The sequence below is a fragment of the Anas acuta genome, chromosome 1 (assembly GCF_963932015.1).
Source record: "Anas acuta chromosome 1, bAnaAcu1.1, whole genome shotgun sequence".
Classification (NCBI taxonomy): Eukaryota; Metazoa; Chordata; class Aves; order Anseriformes; family Anatidae; genus Anas; species Anas acuta.
In genome coordinates, this window is record NC_088979.1 from 163198835 (window position 1) to 163218909 (window position 20075).

The window sequence follows — 20075 nt, forward strand, 5'->3', positions numbered from 1 at the left end:
CTCTCAGAATAGGACTGTTCATAGTCCAGTCCCTACTTTTTGTTTAGTACAGGTCAAAAGAAGGTTTCTTGTACAGAGTGTAAGATACATTCTGTTTAAAGAAAACCTCAGTAGGTTTAGGAGTCATTCAAATAAAGTGGATTAAATTTATGCTATCCCTCGTTGTAGAGAGCATTAGTTACGGCTCCAGGTTTTAACTGATATTTCATCCTAAACCACAATGACTAAATAAATGTTTAGAACACAGCAAAAGGCAGAATCACAGTGAGAGTAACAACAGCTAAAGCAGAAATTACAATATTCATATTTTTTGGTTTTAACTTTAAGCATAGTCTATTTACACAACTTTATTATTATGCTGCATAGTATCTTTAAACATGTTTTTCACCTAAAAGTAATGGTACTTACCATCTGGACAGTAACAGCCATCTAAGCAGTGCAAGTTGCTGCCAAGACAATCTTTTTCAAAGGTGCAGGTTGGTGGACAACAACTGATACAATCACGGTGTACAAAGCTGTCTTCACACGTCTCAGCTAGGAAAAAAAAAAGAACATTATTACATTGCACATTAGTGTAATTTCTCTTCCCGTACTGGAGAACTCCTATTTATCTGAACAAACAGTTGTGCAACACTTGGTATAGGTAATTATTCAGATCAGGTACAGTGTTTGTTTGGAGAAACTGTAGCAGATGAACTGTGACAAATCTCTCATCACGGTATTTCTATGTATTCTAGTATTTCATAGTATACTACGACAATGTCATAGTATTGAAATCTATTTATCAAGTTCTTACATCACTTCTCCACTAGAAGTTATAATTTCTGTGACAGGGGAACATGTGCTCATATCTCAACTAGTTCAGAGTTCTGTGGATGAGACTGAACTGCATTTCATGGGTGGTGGTGATGACTAGAAGGAGCTGGATTCACTGTATTCATTCTGTTATAGAGCCAGTAGAGGCTGAAAGGTCAGCTGGGAAGAGGGGAAACATCAGATCTTCACAGATGTTTTTTCTTCCCCTTAGAATATGATCAGCATACATGAAGTTTCAAGCAATCTGCACAAACATGAATTTTGAATGGATCTGCATCAGATCACAATGTAATTAAAATATTCCTCTAGGAAATCATTTACCTCATTTTTCACCAGCAATAGTGAAGCTGGATGATCTACTTTGGTATCAGGTTTGAGTCCTATAGTAACAAATGTCAAGATGGAATTATTTGAAACGGATATGTGGGGTTTTTCAAAGCTCACACGATATGCTTTATTAAAGAGTCTTACTACAGGCAGGAAAATCATCCCTCCAATCCCTCACAGGGGACCCAGCATGAGAGCATGCTCGAGCGTACTCTGTCACGGCTCTGCAGTACGTTTCATCATCATCCACTCTGAAATGATAAAACGAGGGAGCAATTACCAAACTCAAATCCCATCTACAAATTTCTGCCACCAAACACTGCTCAGGATAGTTCAGTCAGCTGAGGCTGCTCAGCTATAGAGGCATACTTATTGAAAATACTGTGAAGAGGGATAAACTATACTGAATACAGTGCTGTGTTTTTATCAGTTGATCTCACAAAAACTTTTTTTCATGTTAATATTACCACAATGAACAAAAATAGTAATTTATTACAAAATAAGAAAAAAATATATGCTTTTGATGAAAGAGAAACATGACCTTGTCATGAAGATGTCAAGATCTATGTCTTGGTCTCTCTCCTTCCTGTATGACATGGAAACTCTGACCTACACTGATAAGAGACATTCTGAGCCAAGTAACAAGTTAAAGTTTCTGATTTATAGTTAGTCCTTGAACTTAGGTGAGGAGAACCCTGTTGGTAACCTCCTGACCTTGTGCTGAAGTGCTTGGCACTAGAAGCATAATCAACCAGTTATTGTAGACAATTTCAAGACAGTGCAACCTTGAACAAAGTAATTATCTCCACCTTAGTCTGTACAGAAGAAACCAGACAGTACACTTTTGCCAGGGTCAAGTAAAGAGACATTCATCAATATTTAGGTAACCTCAAATTTTATTCAGATTCAAACCACATAAGGCAAGACACCGTTTTGTTTTTTTTACTGTGAAAGTTCAACAACTCTTGTCACTCACTGTGAACCTGATGACAAAATGAACTAGTCACAACAAGACATTTCTAGTAAAGCATGACCAGGACAGATTAGCTGAGTTTGTCTTTCAGCACAAAAGATCGAGCTTCCAAAATTAATGTTCTTGAGAATACAATAAATAGTGTTTGTATTCTGCTTTCAACACATTATCAAATCAAACAGCACTATATTCTTCATGACAGTGATCAGAATCTCTTCCAGTTCTCCTTACCTAATCCAATTAAATGGGTCTTAATAAAAAGAATACTTGGCATATACAGTGGCCCCACAAGAAACATTATAGACTTACACTAAGACACAAGAAGAGAGGTCTCTTTTATAAACAAAATAAGCCTAAATTAATGAGGTTGTCAGACACAGAAACTTTCTTCAAGGTTTTTAACATTCACACAATTCATATCAACACACACATGCAATTTGACAAAAATCAAATCCTCCTTAGCATCATGACACTGATTCAATGCCACATTTGAAAATTTCCTTTTCATTATTCTTCTTTTGCTAAAGAAGAGGCATAATAAACTCCTGAATTATGAAGTGGCAGCTCAGCTTTTCTCTTAGGAAAATCAATGTACAGATCATCAACTTCAGGAAGCACACTTTGGAGACTTGCTTACAAACCCATATTCTTCCATACTGATTTGGTAGCAAAACAGAAAGTCAAAAATTCGTTGAAAATAAACTAAAAAGTTGTAATGGATGCTTCTAAATGGTTCTTACTTTTAGACTTGTGAATTTTTCTGTACGCTCTTGATTAAATTGATGATACTCTGAGAAGGCCATCATAGTATCTGCTATTATTTCTTAGTTATAAAACCTTTTCTAAAAGGAAGTTATACATTGCTCAGTTTTCTGTTCAGTTATGCTCTGGAGAACCTGTTTAGCTTGAACAACTGGTATTAACTAAATGGGAGTCTGGAGCTAAGGGAAGAATACCAAGTTGCATAAAACACAAGCAACTGAGGTAATATAACTCCCACCAAAGCCAGTGAGTGCTGAATTCTTTTAACATCTCTGAATTTATACAAATAAAACAATTTTGAAAAAAGCCTACTAAGTCGAATGACTTAGTAGTTGAAAGGTTACTCTGCTATATTTTTATCAGAAGAATAGTACAACTGTGTCAGACAAATGGACCTACTCTTCCAGTATCATTGACATTTCCCCCAGTAGATTTTCCCAATCTCCATCTATTTTTGATTCAAGACTTCCAGATATAGGTATATTGTGTGTGAGTGGTTAGCAGCTCTCTCTTCTATCATTAGTGATTTTCCACAGATTTCTTTCCCAAGCATTTGTCTAGTTTTTCCTTGAATCTATGTAAATCTTTAGCAATCAAACTATTCCTTGGCAGAGACAAAGGTTGTGTGTCCTCTGGTTCCACGTTAAATCACCCACTAAGTGAAACCCCATCTCTTTCGCTTTGAACTCATTTCCTACTAACTTCACTCAGTACTGCTCAATTCTTGTCTGAATAGAGAGAGTGAGCATTCATTTCATGCATCAAAAATAAATACACAAGAACTCCATTCTTACCTGCAAAGATCATTCATACAGCTAGAAATATAAGAATATGGATCTATGCTTTCATGACAGCTGAAAAAAGGAAACTGTAGGAATATTTGGCACTTGAAGAATATGTCCTACACATTAAGAAGAAACAGGAAACAATAGTTAGCAGATACTTTCCGAGTGAGCATAATTGTTTTGATTTGTTGCGCTAATCCAGGATCCCTTATATTCCCATTAAAACCTGAGAATCTCACAGTCTCATTTTATTATGTCTCCTTTACTGTACTTCCTAAGATTTGTCCTCTCTGTTTGCAGTGTCTTGATTGCAAACTGCTCCTGCATAGAGCTGAGATGGCAAAGTGAAAACTAACAGAAAAAAAAAAAAAAGCTTTTCATGTCAATCCAGGAATATGGTACTTCTGCAATATTTCACAATTTCTAAAATAATGAGGTGTAAGATGCCAGAACTGGTAACTGAACCCAGGAATAATGCAGCAATAAAGAGCTCTGCCAGTGGACTTGTACCACTTGGCACATCCTATCTGAACATTTGTACTCTTAAGCTAAACTTCAGAAGATCTTCAGATATTCCCTAGCAACAGTCCTGATCTGAATCTTCACAAAGCCTCAATGAATTTGAGTTGTTTTTTTTTTTTTTTCAGTATGGTGTATATGGCTAGATTCTTGTACTGTCACTATGCAGTGAAGATGAAAAAAAAATCACTACATGATTAATTTACCTCAGTGGATTTTTCATCAGCTGAGCAAGGACTGGAAAAATCTGAGGCAGTAGGTACACAAGCTGCATCATCTGGGGTTTGCACAGCCCAGCTATTTGCAAATTCAGCAATGTCTTCTGTATGTTCACCTACTGCATGAAAAGAACACCCAGAAAAAAAGGTTGTCAACACAATCACAAAAGGTATCTTGGAAATTTCTGAAAGTTTTAAAATATATTCATTACTTCAGATACAGATATGTTCAGAGTAATGGGAGTGTAGAAAAAGGTTATTTTTCCTTTTTAACTACAAGTGATATTTTATACCACATTTAAATGAAACCCCCCCAAAAAAAAAATTTAATACAATTACTGACATTTTTGTAATAAAAATTCAGAGAAGGACTGCAATGAATACTTGAGAAAGAATGCATTTATTTAAAATAATTTAAAGCTTTCATCATTCATTTATAACAATCATATTTAACAAAGCTCAGTTAGCACTATTATCTCACTCCCTATCCCCTTGTGCAGAAAAGTCCTATGACAAACACAATGCTACATGCCCAGTTCTCCTCATAGCATGAGCAAGGGAGAATGAATGAATGAATGAATGTAACGCATAATTGGAAGTCACAGTAACAAGCAAAGAACATACACACAAAAACATACAAGAAAGTTGGCAGTAGAGGAACAGACCCCAAATTTCCATATTTTTGCAGCAAGAAATAAATATTACATTTTCTGTATGTTCTTAGATATGATAAAAAGGGTGTATGGCCTCCACTTTGAAGAGCCTTACTGTAATTAGTATCTATACCATGGGTACCAATGCATGGTTAGGAGATGGGATATTGGAAAGAAATTAGCTATGGTTTGTTTTGTATTGTTTTGTTTTCACAGGGCTGTATTATCCAAAACTTAATCTAACTTCTTCCAGGACAAGTACAAAGTTTGACACTCTAGAAAATGGAAAACCCCAAAACATAATAATCAGAGGTTTGTACTTGGATATCCACAAATAAACAAAGCCAATACCCTAACCACCAATCTGATTTACTTAAGAAGCAGGGAGAGTTAAAACTTTTCTTCCTCTCTGACAAAAGAGCTCATTTTACACAGAAAACACTTTGCAAACATAAAAGGCTGTTGTTTTTTGTTTGTTTGTTTGTTCGTTTTTATCAAGAAGTAAACCTGTTGACATAATTCTGGTTCTGCAAGCACATTTTAAAATATTTTATTTTCATTTCAAAATAGCTTGAAAAATCAGTTCTAAGTCTTAAAAAAAATGCCACAAAAAAAAAATATTTGTCTTTTTAATAGCTTTATGCTCAGATACAGTCTCATATATTAAAGCAATGCAAAGATACCATTAAAAATGATGATTAAGGAAACAAAAAATGAGCTGATTTTTTAAAAATATACTTTGAAATGGAGTATAACACGTCTCAGCACCTTCTTTATTTGCAGCAATGCAAATACAGGGCATTCTGACTGTAAGACTCAGGATAGGTGATCATCCTGGGTGATTAATGACATTTGGAAACACTTAGAAAAAAGTTGCTGCTTAGAAGCAACTTGAATTAGCAGTATATTCTTGTGAAGATAGCAGAACTTCTTGCTTTGTATTTGTACAGAATCATGGCACCATGTTATGCAACTGGTTCAAGGTTTAGGTGATTCACAGTGCTCTGGATGGTACACTGTAATAATGCTATAATTTCTGACAATGAAAAATACTAAAGACATGACAACAGAAAAAAAAATGTGGTTCTGTAAATAAAGAAAGCTAACAGCTGCCCTACTTCAAATCTTTTATAAAATATATTTAAAGACACTGAAATTATTACTTTTGAAGAGATTGTATGAATTCATGTGACTTGTAAATCTTCTCTGAAGTCCATTTTTATTCATTATTTTAGATCAACCCTTTCAATTAATTATTAAAAATACTATACCCTGGTGTGCAGAAGTTAATGTATGAAACAAGGAACATACTTCTGTCATGGTTGAAGACAAGAGGAATTTATATTGGGAAGATTTTTAAAGACTATGCGAAGATATGTAGTCTGCTTCTTCCCTTAGCAAGTCAAAAACCTCCTACCCATTAACCACAATGAACAGTGCAAAACAGTGGAGGGAAAACAGTTACTGTGAGATAACCTTTGTGATTTAATGATCTGCAGGGACGTGGGACTTGATTTTCTCGGTAATTAACAGTAAAAACAAGACAGTCCTATCTTTATTTCTACCAGACTAAGTAAAGGATCTCTCATATTCCCAAGCTTGCTCTTTTTTCATATTAGTCGTGAGTAGGACAAAGTCTCTATAGAATACTCCCTATATAGAACTACAAAGACTACAGAACACTTTATCAACTTGGCAAATCACCTCTTCCTCAGATACAGCATTGGGCAACTCCTAATCCTACAGGGTAGTAAGAGACCCATAGCACAACATACCAACAGAGAGATATGAGGAACTTTCTGGAAAGAGCTTTAAAAATGCATATTTCAACTCATATTTTTATGATGGTAATGTAAACGAATGACTCAAGATTGTGTTTTTTTCCAAATATTAATATTTTGGCTTTTTGCTCCTTCTCCCTCCATCCTTAAACATAGAGAAAACCACAAGCATTTGTTTATTTATTTATAATTTGAAGGCACTTTCATCAGCTAAGATAAACATACCCTGAGTGCTTTGCTGAGCAAGAAAGGCTTAAGCATACATATAAATACTTTCTTGAACTGTTTTTTCCCCCTTAACATTTTTAATAGCATTGAAGAGTAGAGATATTCTATTTTCTACTGAAATAAGGACTCCGTCTTTTTACATAATTGTTTTAAAGTGAACATTGAACCTGTTTAAACAAAGGTAAGGGTGCATTTCTAAGCCATTTACTTACTATTTTGCAGTATCAGGTCATCATATTTATTGCCATTAAAATTTCCACAGAGGCCACAAGGTTTCCCTTTATGATCTTCTGTCAGCTTAATATAAATACCAGAGTTTCCATCCCAAGCAAGAGAAAAACCAAAGGTAGTTTTCACCAGAATATAGTCAGCCAATCTCTCAACGAAAACATTTCCAACTGTCTGAGGCAACATTAATCTGCAAAAATAAACAGCCTACTTCAAAGAGCTCAGATGAGATGAAGTTAGTGATAGAAAAATACCACATAAAATATCACCTTCTAACTCACTACACTCTTTTTTTCAGTTGTATACAGTCACTTAAAGGCCTCAAGTTGCACCAGGAGAGGTTCATGTTAGAAATTAGGAGACATTTCTTCTCAGAAAGAGTAGTTAAGCATTGGAGTGGGTTGCCCAGGGAGGCAGTGGAGTCACCATCCTTGGGGGTGTTTAAGGAAAAGTTGGATGTTGTGCTTAGGGATGTGGTTTAGTGGGTGACATTGGTGGTAGGGGGGTGGTTAGACCAGATGCTCTTGGAGGTCTTTTCCAACCTTAATGATCCTATGATTCTTCGTTACATTTTTACCATGTTCTTTTCTATTTGCTTCTCTGTATTGATCATCAAAAGTGAATGGTTTTCTACTGCATACATCTATCAGTTGTACTTATTCTAAGCCTGGAAGAATCTTCTTCTCAAAGACCAGAAGAGGCATATTAAAGAGCACATGACTTCATGAGCATGCTGTGTTGCACAAGGAGCTCTGTGAAACTACTACCAGTGTTCCTGGTGTAGTGAACACCAGAAGCCCTTCTGGCAGAAGATGGATCATCAGATTAGACGTATGCCAATAAAGAAACTTACAGTACAGAAAATACCCTTGACCAAAAAAAAGTATATCCTCCTCCTTCAGCCATTGACCACTGGAAAATAATATTTGAGTATGATTTAATCGTAATCTTCAAAAATTGCCTCTGTTGTGGTGAAGAAGATGGCACAGTAGCCATCAGTCTCAGATGTTAATAGCATTGTTACATCAAAGGAAATCTAATCTAATCACCTTCAAAGTGATACAAAAAAACACGTCTTTACAAGTCTTTGAAATTTTCTGTACTTTATCTAATAGTAAAAATACTTATGATAGCCTTGTACTCATTTATTTATTTAGAAAAAAAAAAAAAAGGTACATTTGAGGGTTTGATGTACCTCAGAAATGTGGAGGTTTTGCCCAAAAGGGCCAAAGAAGAATTAAGATCTTTGATTCAATTAGTTCAGGCTTATTTATATGAAGGTTATGTGTTGAATTCAGTATAGCTGCACACCAAGCATAAATAAAGACTACCTTGTTCAAAATGTTATCAGGATGCACCAAAGATTAACCAGATTATTGTGATGTAGACCTTGTTTATACAAAATTTATATGGTTAATCCCGATGTCAGAGCTGAGAAGTTGAACACAAGGCTCATGGGGAGCACATGCTCATTCATGTATTCACATATTCACTTCATTCACGTATTACATGAACAGCATTACATCTTCTCACACTAGCACTCTATCAGTCCCAATATAGAATATCCAGGGATCGGTAAAAATATATAGCGAATTATTTTCTCTGGTTGATGTCAAAAGCATCTTCACATTGTCTTTCTGCAATAAAATATTTGAAACCATCATTAGAACACTTACCTTTTTCCTTCTTTTCTTACTTCATGTCCTGAAATAATTATTTCTTCTTGGTTTGAAAAAAATAAGCTGACTGACCTCTGACAAGAATATACTGAACCATAACAGTCAGGACTGTTATGAACCTTAGAAAGGAACAATACACACACAGTTAGAATAAATGTTTTTTCTGAACAATTTCGTGCAAGTTTTCATAAAGTCATATATGATAATTTATTTTTCTGTACATGAATCACTGAAAGAGTTTTAGAGAGAAATATTTAAAACGTAAAAAGGTCATATTTACAAACATATGCAAAAACAGAAGTTCATGCTACCCAGTACTACTAAGAAATAGAGCAAGTGCCTAACAGCACAAAGCATCACAAGTTAGTGGCTTAAACACTGTCTGAAATAGGTAGTTTACACAGATGAACTTCATAGACACCATAGTGTGCTGTTTTATCACTGCCAGTGTAAGAGCTTGTTATTTGCACTGAGACACCCCTACTGCTCATTTTCTAGAGGTCTAGAAAGGACTACTGTGCAATACAAAACCTCAGCATAGTGCCAGCATTCTCTGATCCAGCCACCTGATCCAGCATGCCCTCCTGAACCACTCAGGGTTTGTTGAGATTTTGGAGTACTCCCACAGATTACTGCAGGCATCTAACATAAACACATCTGTTAAAACCCATTTTGCACTAGTTTCTCAGCATTGTCAATGGAGAAGTGTAGGCTCTTCCAAAGTCTGCCTGTCCCCATTGTACATAGATAGGGTAGTGAGTCAGGGTGCTGCCTTGAATCTGACATCAGCTTCCCCAGTTTCAGCACAGAAAGCATCACTCAGCCAGAGAGAGATCTGCAAAACAGGGTCTCACAACTATTGGCAATATGTAATTTCCATGACTGCCCACTACTAGAGGTGTTAAACAGATCCTAGATGTGTACTTCTAGAAAAGAAAAATGTGCAATTCTTATCTTAACGTGTGTACAGATTTATGGCAATGAAGTAATCTCAAAACAAAAATAATGTTTTATCAGAACTTGGAATAGGCATGATATGCCAGCATGCATCCTTTTTATAGTTTGCAGAAAGGATGCTACCTTTGCAGTCAGGCTTCCTTTCCATTCCCAGTCATTAGCCATGGCAGAGTGTGACTCCTGCCTTGTACTAATGTCTGTATCCCCAGAGACAACAGGGCTTTTGCTGGCCAGGGTGCACTCTCAGGACATGAAAAACATTGGTTCAGGTTTACTCTGACTGATGATAAGAATGTAGGTCTCCAACTTTCTGCGTGTATGCTTTACCCAGTTAATCACTACAACACCGTTTTGAATTACTTTGACAGTAGTCTAGGTGAGTCTGAAGAATATACCTCATCCCAGGGCCTATGCAAAGCTCCCGCTAATCTATGCTATGCTAATCTCAGCGGAGCAGGAATACCCAAACTGGTGTGATGCTCTAGACTACTATGCTTCAAAAGCATATGTGCTGGTTTTAGTAACAACTGAGGAGGCATGGGAATATGCTGTGAATCTTAGCTACCATTACCTAAATTAAAATGTAGACAGAGTTTAGACAGCTCAAGCGTGACTCCTCTGACCATGTGCGTCAGCTTTCTGCGAGAAGGATTTGAGCCACGTTACCAATTTACTTGACAGTGCTGTGAAGCTAAATAGATGAGTAACTGTGAAACATTTTGCCAGCATAGTAATGGGGGCTGTAACTAGTAACTAGAGCTATCACTTTTGTAGAAAAGATTTATTGGTAAACACATACAGCACTCACACATACACTAACTAATCTTCCTAGGTTGACAGTTAATGCTGGAAGTAAAAAACAGTTACTGCTTCTCTGAGTGAAATAAACCAAGCCAGTAAAAGCATTAGGGTTTTTACATGTATAAAGAAAGTTATAATTAAAGACATAATAAATGTTACTAGTATTGACAGATGGTTTCTATGTAAGCCTGTCCTAAGACAGAAACACAATCAAGGAAAATCAAAATAGGTCTTGTGTTTTATTCTGCTCTAGAGAGGTGGATTATTAAAACCAGAAGGACCATAATGTGAGCACTTGGCAAGACTTTCAGCTCTCCACTGACCGGCTGATTGTGACTGTATTGCTTCAGCATTACTTGTGACTTTTCTGAATAAACATTTTAAGTTTTTAACAAAGTATGGCATTTGTTCCAGCAACTGAAAGGTAATTTCTCCCTTTCCAGAGCAACTGGAATACACTGAAATAAAGATTCTAGATTTTTAATATAATCTTGGGGTTTGCTATAGCATTTTCTGAAATCTCCTAAGAGATAATAGCTGCATACAAAGAATTAAAATGAAATAATGGAAGGCAGATGAAACAGCCTATGATCTGAGTGAGTAGAAAGGGCAGATTAATCTTCTCAAGATGCTAGTATTTGGGGGGACAGGAAATCATACGTTTATAAATGAAAACTTGTTCTTGGAGCAGGAATCAGAACCTAGATCTACCTTTGCCCCTGTGATCACTGTGGCCACCATGGTTGCATTACAGTTAGGACCTCTCTTGTTCCCCCTCCCCTGCCCAATCAGCAGCAAATCCCAACCATTGAAAAAAATACCATAATGAGCTTATGTTCTCTCCCCACAGTAACCTACAGCCTGGTAGTTAGGGCACGTTCCTTCAAAGAGGATATAGGTTTGAACTCTGCCTGATCTCAAAATCATTAACCATGGATACCCATAAATCTGAGGAAATTACTAAAACGAATGCCCCCTATACATAGGTCAAGATGAAGGCTTTTGAGCTGTTAACCTTCTCTGCATGACGCAGGGGTAATCCAAAATTAGAACACAAATCCACAGCGGGAACAAACTTTTTCATGGGCCAGGGGAGGTAGCTCCACATCCTTGCATGCCAATGGCTGCAAATTGGAGCTTGGTACACTTGGGTGCCCAGCTACCAGGCAGGTGACAGCTGTTTGCACTTTACTTGGCAACTCAATTTTTTCTACAATCTGACAGCTAAAGTTTATTGAAGTTTCCAAGGTCTGCCTTAAGACCCAATTTTGCTACACAGGATTTCCCAGAGAGGAGAGAACAGAGATCCTTTTTAGGAGAGAGGGAGTAAGAAACACTATTTTTAATATACTGACTCTGCTGATTATCATTTCATCGGTGTTTTGAGTTGCTGCACACATGCTTAGACATTTTCCAGCAGCATAGTTTTGTATTTAAGTAAGTAACGCTACAGTTTGATCTATTTATTTTCTCTCTACTTACTTTACTTATGAAATACACGTATACGCAGTATGTTATTTCTAATGTATGCTCACATACTTACCCAAACAGTGTACTGGGGTTCTGGAGTACCGCAGTCTTTTGCAAAAATATAGGAGCAATTTCCCGGAAAGTAGTAGTAGATGCCATCAAATGTTTCAAAGTGATACTGTCCCCATGACTTGCAAATCCCATCTCGGTCCTTACCAGTGTTAGGAACTGGAGAAAACACACTGAGTTTACAACAAGCACAGTATTCAAAAATTGACAGGTGGCAAAGGTGTCCACAGAAGTAAGTGCTTAGAAGGGAAATAAGAGCTTATAAACAAAATGGACAACAAGGATGAAAGATGACCTCACTTCTTCAACTTTACTTAAAGTCAGTACTTTTTTTTTTTTTTTTTTTAATCTTTAGAATGCAGTTTTAGTCATATGAAATCATTGCAAGTTTTGGATTTGCTTTGGTAGAAGCATTTTAATTCTAAGTAGAAGCAAGAGATTAAAGTCTACTGAAGATCCAGAAGGATGATTCTTGCTAAAGGAGATTCCAGAAACCAGTGCATTGAAAGAGTTAATTATTTTATTTGCAGTAGGTCACTGCTAGAAAAATGCAGTGACTTTTTAGTTGTTCAGTTAACTATAAAAAAGCTGGCCAGCTAGACAGTGATCTGTCTCTTATGGCATCTATGAATCACCATATACCAAATGTTAAAACGTAGGCATTTGTGACGGTGCTCTGTATATTTCCCTAACATGTAATTTTAACCCCCGTGTCTTCTAGTGGATAACATCCCTACTACAAAGGAATCACAAAAGTGCTGTTAACAATATTGTTTTAAAAACTTTCCTCTTAAATCTTACTTGAACCCAAAACTTGACTCTTTTGGTTCCAGACTTACCAATTTGGCACCTGCTTCCTTGAGCCTGAAATAACTGACAATCACAGTCACCTGCCTCTGTGCAACCTGCTCCATTAAGGCACTCTGGAGAACATGAACCTGTAAGCAAGGACAGCAGCCTTTTAGCAGATACGGCATTCTGCAAACAAATTGAGACTCACATTAAATCTGTTTATTGTAAAATCATTAGCAGCTGTATTAGCTAAGAAAATTAACCAACAAAAATCTCCAGTTTTTAACATTTACTTAAATATATCATTTGTGTTTCTTGGTTAAAAGACAAGGTTCTCTTTTGGTCTGAGGCTTGTACACTAACAAAGGAGCAAAAGGTCAACCTCCTCCCAGCAAACAAAAGGTCAAGTTCCCATGTAAAGAAACCAAATCCCAGTCCTCCTGATCTTGAAATACACAGGACACAGATTATTCTAATTGACCAAATTCAGCACAATTTATGCATATGTTCAACTCCTCCCTCCAAGGCTTTACAGCAAAGGGTATATTCAGCTTAAGAACAGTCTGGAATGCATAATTTACAAAGTCAAAAACAGTTAAAAATAACCCTCCACGCATGCTAAAACTTTTAAAAGGTTATTTCTGCTTAAGAGGTGACTGGAGTCAGAGACTTAAGATTCCATGGGAATGGCTTGTTTTATGTTATAATTAGTAATTGTTTCTAAATGCAGTTTCATTAAAGAGTTATGTGGTCTGCTTGGACGCTAAGACTTCACTGTCTACTAACCATTCACTGAGGTGGGTCTAAATCGTAGTTCCCCAAAAGTGAAGGAGAAAGGAAATTTCAAATCTCAGGGTTTGCAGATAGTTGATTTCCTTGTTGGGGAGGAATTAAAACCTTAGATACAAATATTTACAAAGTTGCTTACAGAGATTTAAAAAACATTCCAGAAAGCAGGAAGGCAATGAAATAAATAGGCTCTTCCGCACCTAATGGAAGCTACTGTAAAGCTACTAGTGATGCTAAATGGGAACAAAACTGGACCTTTACAGTAAAGCTTACTTTTGAATGCTTAGTTTTGAATTTTTCCCATTTAAGAATTGCTTTCCAAATATGCACAGATACCCTGAAAGTACAAGGCAAAAATACTGTTTATAGAACAGCATTAATGTGGAAAACTTTTTTGCTGTTACAACTATGAACTATGAATTATATATATTCATTGACATGGAAAAACACACCTACCCAGGCATACATATTTTCCAAGGATACTGAAGTTCAGTTGCATACAAAAAACATTTCTGCAAAATAACTCGGACCTGCTGTAGGTGTTTGGACAGTGCCTGAACCCCTCTAGGAGTAACCCTGTGCTCATTGTCTGGGCACAACTGTACATACACATAATCAGTTCGTGCCTCTCAGACAAAATTACATCCTCTCACAAGGACAGAAAAAGTGGTAGTGAGAAAATTGTACTAGAAATAAACTTAAAAAAAAAAAATCAAAGGATTAGCTTAATTAGCTGTTCAGATTTGGTCATAAATCATTATTTTGAAAGTCTAATTTCAGTGGGAACCATATGCTATTTAACACGGATAAAATGAAGTAATGAGTTAGTGTGTTGGGTTTTTTTTAGGGGACAAAACCACTGGCAACATGGGAAGGTGACAGGAAGGCAGCGTGTTCAGGGGCATCTCCTCCTGGGACGAGCAGCACTGACCTCCCGGTGGGCTGCGCGTCAAGGACCCGTGCAGGTGTGACCGAGGAGAGGCAGCTCGAACCTGACAGAAACACAAAAGGAAAATCAGTGTGTTTCTGCTCTATGAATGCACCACTATGAGCCCAGGGACTTGCAGCAGCGTTGAGTGAGGACTTTGAGGGTTATTTTAGCACAGGAGAGACACTTGTGGCTGGTCCAGCACAGGGCATGGCCTCAAGTGCTGTGATTGGCAGCCCAGACTAGCAGGAAAGGCAGCGACTGCAGCACCTGGCACTGTGGGGAAGGGAAGCATGGTTTCTGGGGGACGGGGAAGGATACAGCTGTGCCCTGGGGTCACTGCTGGCCTCCTCTCCATGTCTTCTGCTTCACCAAAGGCAACAAACCAGCAGGGCTCCACTGGGAGAGATTTGTGTTTACATTTGGGAGGAAGAGTGAGGGCTCAGACAAGACTCTTGCCTTTTTTGCTTCCGTCAAATACCAAATGTTTCTCCCCTAACTCATGCCCTGTGCCACTCCCCAGTCATCCAACTGTGGCCACTTCAGCTGTGATGGATTTCACATCCCCCTTGAGATCCTTCAGAACTCATTTCAGCTGGTCTCAAACAAAAGGGGGGAGGGGGGAGGAGAGAAGAGATCTGCCTGATCTGCATCCTGTCATGTATAGGAACAGGGGGACTTGGGACTGTAAGGAAGTCCTGGATCTGACCCAACACTCTGCTATTGCAGTTTGTCGCGTCGCATCATCTCTTCCAAGAACTAATCAAGTTCCACATGACAAGCACTCTGGGGTTTTTGCCCCGACAAGTACGGTTGGGAAATTTACCAGGATGAAGTGCTGGGCAGTTAAATATTTCCCCTGTACATTTATTCATGGCCATTTAAAATCTTTTTGTTTTACAAAGCTTTGCTCTTTTTCTTAAATAGTTCTTCATCCCTGCTTTGTTTTGTTACTTTGTTTTGGTTTTTAAAAATTCCCTCTCTTATATATTACAAGAAAGCAGTTACCTTTCCATGCTCCCCACACGTCTAACACCAGCCTTCAGCAGTACAACAGAGCAAAGCAACTTGTTTAAGCCTTCACTTGCAAGATACTCTTTTTTCACTCCTTCTGCTAGTCCTTCTCCATGTCTGGAGCTTAAACTAATGGATCTCGGCATAAACACAACTGTACAGTAAATGGTTCAGGTGAAGTCCCACCAATGCCTCATGCAGTGACATAAATACTTCCCTCCTCCAACTGGAAATACTTTGATGCACCCAAGTAGCACAATTTGTCTAAAATCAATCTGAAATGGACTTCACCAGCTCACCAGAAAGCTCTTTCCAGGGTCCATCATTAGCCAGAGATGTTCCCCACCAACCCTGCACAAAAACACCCCTCTCCATATTCTCTCTTGGTTACCCTGAGCCAGGCCTCTCAGCAAAGCAGCTTTTTGCTTTTGTGCTATTTTGGGGAGATAGAGCTTATTTGCTCTCCTATTGAGCACACCTCTGGACCACCATCAGTTCCCAGAGCCCATTTCCCTCAGAAGGTGTCTTCCTAGTGAGGAGAAGAGGTATGACTCACCTCATTGTTATGTTTCATACTGGCTACCTTCTAACTTGGTGAGGAGACACAAAATTCTCCAAGGGACATAGAGAAAATGATTTGTGGTTCTGTTGCAGCCTGCCTGCAAGACCCTGAGAAGAGGCTTTGGGCTCCATGCCTGCCCCTGTAGAAGAGCGCTATAACAGCTGCTTGGGCTCTGTAGCCCAAGATGTCTACTCACAGGGGAATGAGTTTCCCCTTATACTATTAAATTTTAGTCAAACATCACCTTTGTGCAGCATAAGGCAGCAGTACAGAGCATGGAGTGAGGAGGGACAGACATTAGGCTGTGGTGGTAGGACCCAGGCCTGGGCTGGAACTGCCACCATCACCACACCACATGCAGGCTCCTTGTCTACAGCCATCATTGTGCTTTGCATCAAACACCAACAGCTTTCTAGGGCTTTCTGTTTGCCTTCACAAAAGGCAGAAGAACCACGGTGTTATTTCCCATGGTGTGCGTCAGTCGGTCTATCAGGGTGGGTGATTCAGAGAGCGTTTCGCCAAGAACGAATGAATGTGTGAGGCCATGGGTCTTGGCTGGAGGCGAGCAGGTAGGGAACAGCGGCTCCTCCTCACTGTCCTCCTGTTACCACAGCCTTGCTCCTTACAAAGGCCCCATTGTAACTTCAGCAAAGCCCCAGAGCAGAAAAGGGGGAGGCTTTCCCCACCATCCCCCTTTCAGAGGTATAACCTACCTCTGCTGTTAAGAGATCTCTTTTCTGTCGAGTTGCATTAAACTCATTTCTGGAAGAAAACAAAAAGGAACCTGTTTAATCAAAGGTCCCTGGAACAGCCTGAATAAGCAGCTCCCCAGAGAGAAGTGTTTCTCTCTGATTACCATCACTTTATCAAAGAGGTCTTTCTTGGCTTAACATTTAAAATGGTGATTTTTTTTCATGGTCTCATTTTACAGAATTCAATAGTGCTCCAATCTCTGCTCTCAAACATGGGATGCTTTATTAGGGAGGTACATAGGTCTTATGAGGGAGAGGTAAGCAGGCAAAATAAGCTTTTATGACAGGATACAAAATTGCAAAGCAGTTTCATAGGTACCTGGCAGTGTGTGTGGCAGCAAGTTCCCCCAAGTATGATTTGAATATATTGTGATAGGGCTTTAAATAGCAAAAGACGGCTTGCCAGCTATAGCTGACTTAAATTTGCAATTAAGTTTAGAAACAAGGGCAACAGGCTATAAAACATACTTGGTTTTATCAACAGTCCAAGATGGCATATCATTTGATATACATGTGTGCTCACTAGATACAGAGGTCACTAGACATCCAAAGCTATGTCCAACTGGACACTTCTACTAAAATTAATGGCATAGTTCCCATTTAATTCAATGGGATCAGGAACATTCCCTAGTTTGGGTTTTGTTTGGATTTCAGCTTCTACATGAAAACTTGTATTGAAAATGTTTATTTTATGGCTGTATAGCACTTAGTTTTCTGTGCTTCAAATAGCAGCTAGGATTTTATCATGCAATTAAAATTGTAGAAGGATACTCATTTAATGTATTTTTCCAGACATAAAATAATGATCTCATCCTGGTTTCATTCCATTATTCCACTAAGCTTTCTTGAGACCATAGAAGTATCATTTTTCATAAGTGCCTTCATTTTTCAAATAGAGGATCCATGCCTGTTGTGTAAATTCTTTGAAAAGAGATGTAAACATTCTGAAAGTGTGTTTTACATCCAATGCGCATGTACTTGACATCTTACATGTCAAATTCAAGGCTATATTTTACTTTCTAACTTATGCTATATCAGATAAGTCTTATATGTTTTTGTTTTATTTGTAGAACTTGACAAATATGGAATAAAAACTTACCTTGAAGTTCTTCTCAAAAGAGAAAGCTTGCAATAAGATCCTGTAGATTAAAAAGTCATTAAGTTAAATGTTTTTCTACAAACTCACTCTGCATTTGGCAAACAACACTACTGAAATTTATTCTTTAAAAAATAGCTAATGATCCTGAGTTTTCCAGAGCACTTTTACATTAACTTTTTTCTCTTCCTAAGGGACCTAGCAACAGATGCTTTCCTTCCTGATAGCTTGATTCCTTCAAGGGCTTATCAACCCCAGTTTTCCATGGTCTCAACTCTGGTAAATACTACCACCAAAAAGAGAAGAGTTCTTAGTTGTTCAGAGGCTCAGACCAAATCTGATAAAATTACGGAAGGTAATTATAAGTACAAGGGATACTCAGAGCTATCCAGAATCAAGCTCCTTCAGCAGTTAGGTGCAATCATTTTCTGAATATTACTTGCAAAATTCAATTGTAATCAGGTTACACTCTTTCTCAGATTATCTTAGAAATCTTCATAATGGCTGCAAAGAAACTATCTGCAAGACCCATCTGAAGTGAATATACTGGTTAAAAATAGGATTGTTTCTATAACCAGAAGAGCAATTATTTATTCTAGCATTCCAAAAATGCTTAAACAAAGTGCAGGTGCAGTCTGATGAAATAAAGTCATACCTCGTTGAAATTCATTACCTGCTTACTCATCTGTCAGTAGTGGCAAGAAATAAAAGAAACTTAAACATAGTTCCTTTATAATTATTTTGTAACAAAATTCAGACATAGAAAATGTGTCTTTTTAAAAAATAAGAGCTATATTTTAGCTTCAACACCTGTCAGAGAGAAAGGAGATATGTAAAATGGGTTATTTAACCTATGTTATTGTTTCATGAATTCCAAAAAGGGTTAAAAATATTGTTTGATAATGATAGAAAAAGAAGGAGCTGTATTAATAAAATATTTAGAGAACTCATTTTAAAAGTTAGTTTTTATTCAGAAATTGAATAAAGTTCTTACCTTGCAAAGAGGACAGCAGTGAATGAAGCAAAAATATACTCCACGGTATCATTAAATTCAGCTTTCCCACAATGTTCATTTCAGTATAATTTGGTAATAGGAAATTTATCCAAATTGATGGCTTTGATTATGATGGCATCTTATAACTACGTATTCCTACAGTGTGTTTAAATCCTTTCAAAGATAAACAGTTGGATGCATTATTTGAAATAATACAACACAAAAAGGAAAAAAGAAGACATCAAGCTTGGTAGATACATACAGCTTCAGGAGCTTTGCAAATGTTGCATACAACTTTCCAGCTGCATGTCTCTCATTAGTAATGCATGGTAACTCCTCAGCAGAGTCTGTATTAGTTACACTTTCGCTAGACCTGCAAGTATTACTCCTCTGTTGAGCTCAATCGGCCCTTTATAACACAGAAGACAATGACAGAAAGAAATTTTGCCATGTCATGATGGTTTGAGAGATCCTTCAGTTGTCATTACACCTTTGTGTGCTTTGCGGGTTGCGTTGATCTCTGCCCTTTGCTTCTTATAGTGAAAAATTTTAGCAAGAACCTCCAGTTATGTTAATGCATAAAATATAACCAGATTATTTCAGAGATTAACATATGAATGTTCCTCATCTGTTCCAAAAGGAGAGACACAAAATTCTATCAAACGACACACTTGGATTCTTAAGAATATTTGAGATACATTCTTGTATTTAGTTTGCTTCTGTCACAAAATAAAACTTCCAGGAAGATAATTGTATTTCACTTTCATTAAAAAACTTTTTTGGAAATTTTCATACTACCAAAAAGGAGAAAGAAGTCAACGGAGCTAAGGGGCTTTGTTTCTAATTTTCATTAAAATGGAAAAGTGTAAATTAACCAAAATT

The 20075-nt window shown here is 37.5% G+C and overlaps 1 protein-coding gene across 1 annotated transcript in view; it reads right to left on the reverse strand.

The window, feature by feature from the left end:
- Positions 1 to 19374, reverse strand: part of OTOGL (otogelin like) — a 98740-nt gene extending 79366 nt beyond the window's left edge. Inside the window, exons 1-12 of the mRNA XM_068661245.1 lie at positions 19194 to 19374; positions 18203 to 18242; positions 17065 to 17113; positions 14779 to 14839; positions 13106 to 13261; positions 12271 to 12425; positions 8967 to 9088; positions 7275 to 7480; positions 4389 to 4519; positions 3673 to 3779; positions 1288 to 1394; positions 409 to 534 (exon numbers count right to left, since the gene is read on the reverse strand). Coding sequence (XP_068517346.1) covers positions 409 to 534; positions 1288 to 1394; positions 3673 to 3779; positions 4389 to 4519; positions 7275 to 7480; positions 8967 to 9088; positions 12271 to 12425; positions 13106 to 13261; positions 14779 to 14839; positions 17065 to 17113; positions 18203 to 18242; positions 19194 to 19272 — 1339 coding nt within the window. The 5' untranslated portion in view covers positions 19273 to 19374. The remainder of the gene's footprint in view (positions 1 to 408; positions 535 to 1287; positions 1395 to 3672; positions 3780 to 4388; positions 4520 to 7274; positions 7481 to 8966; positions 9089 to 12270; positions 12426 to 13105; positions 13262 to 14778; positions 14840 to 17064; positions 17114 to 18202; positions 18243 to 19193) is intronic.
- Positions 19375 to 20075: the final 701 nt, after the last annotated feature.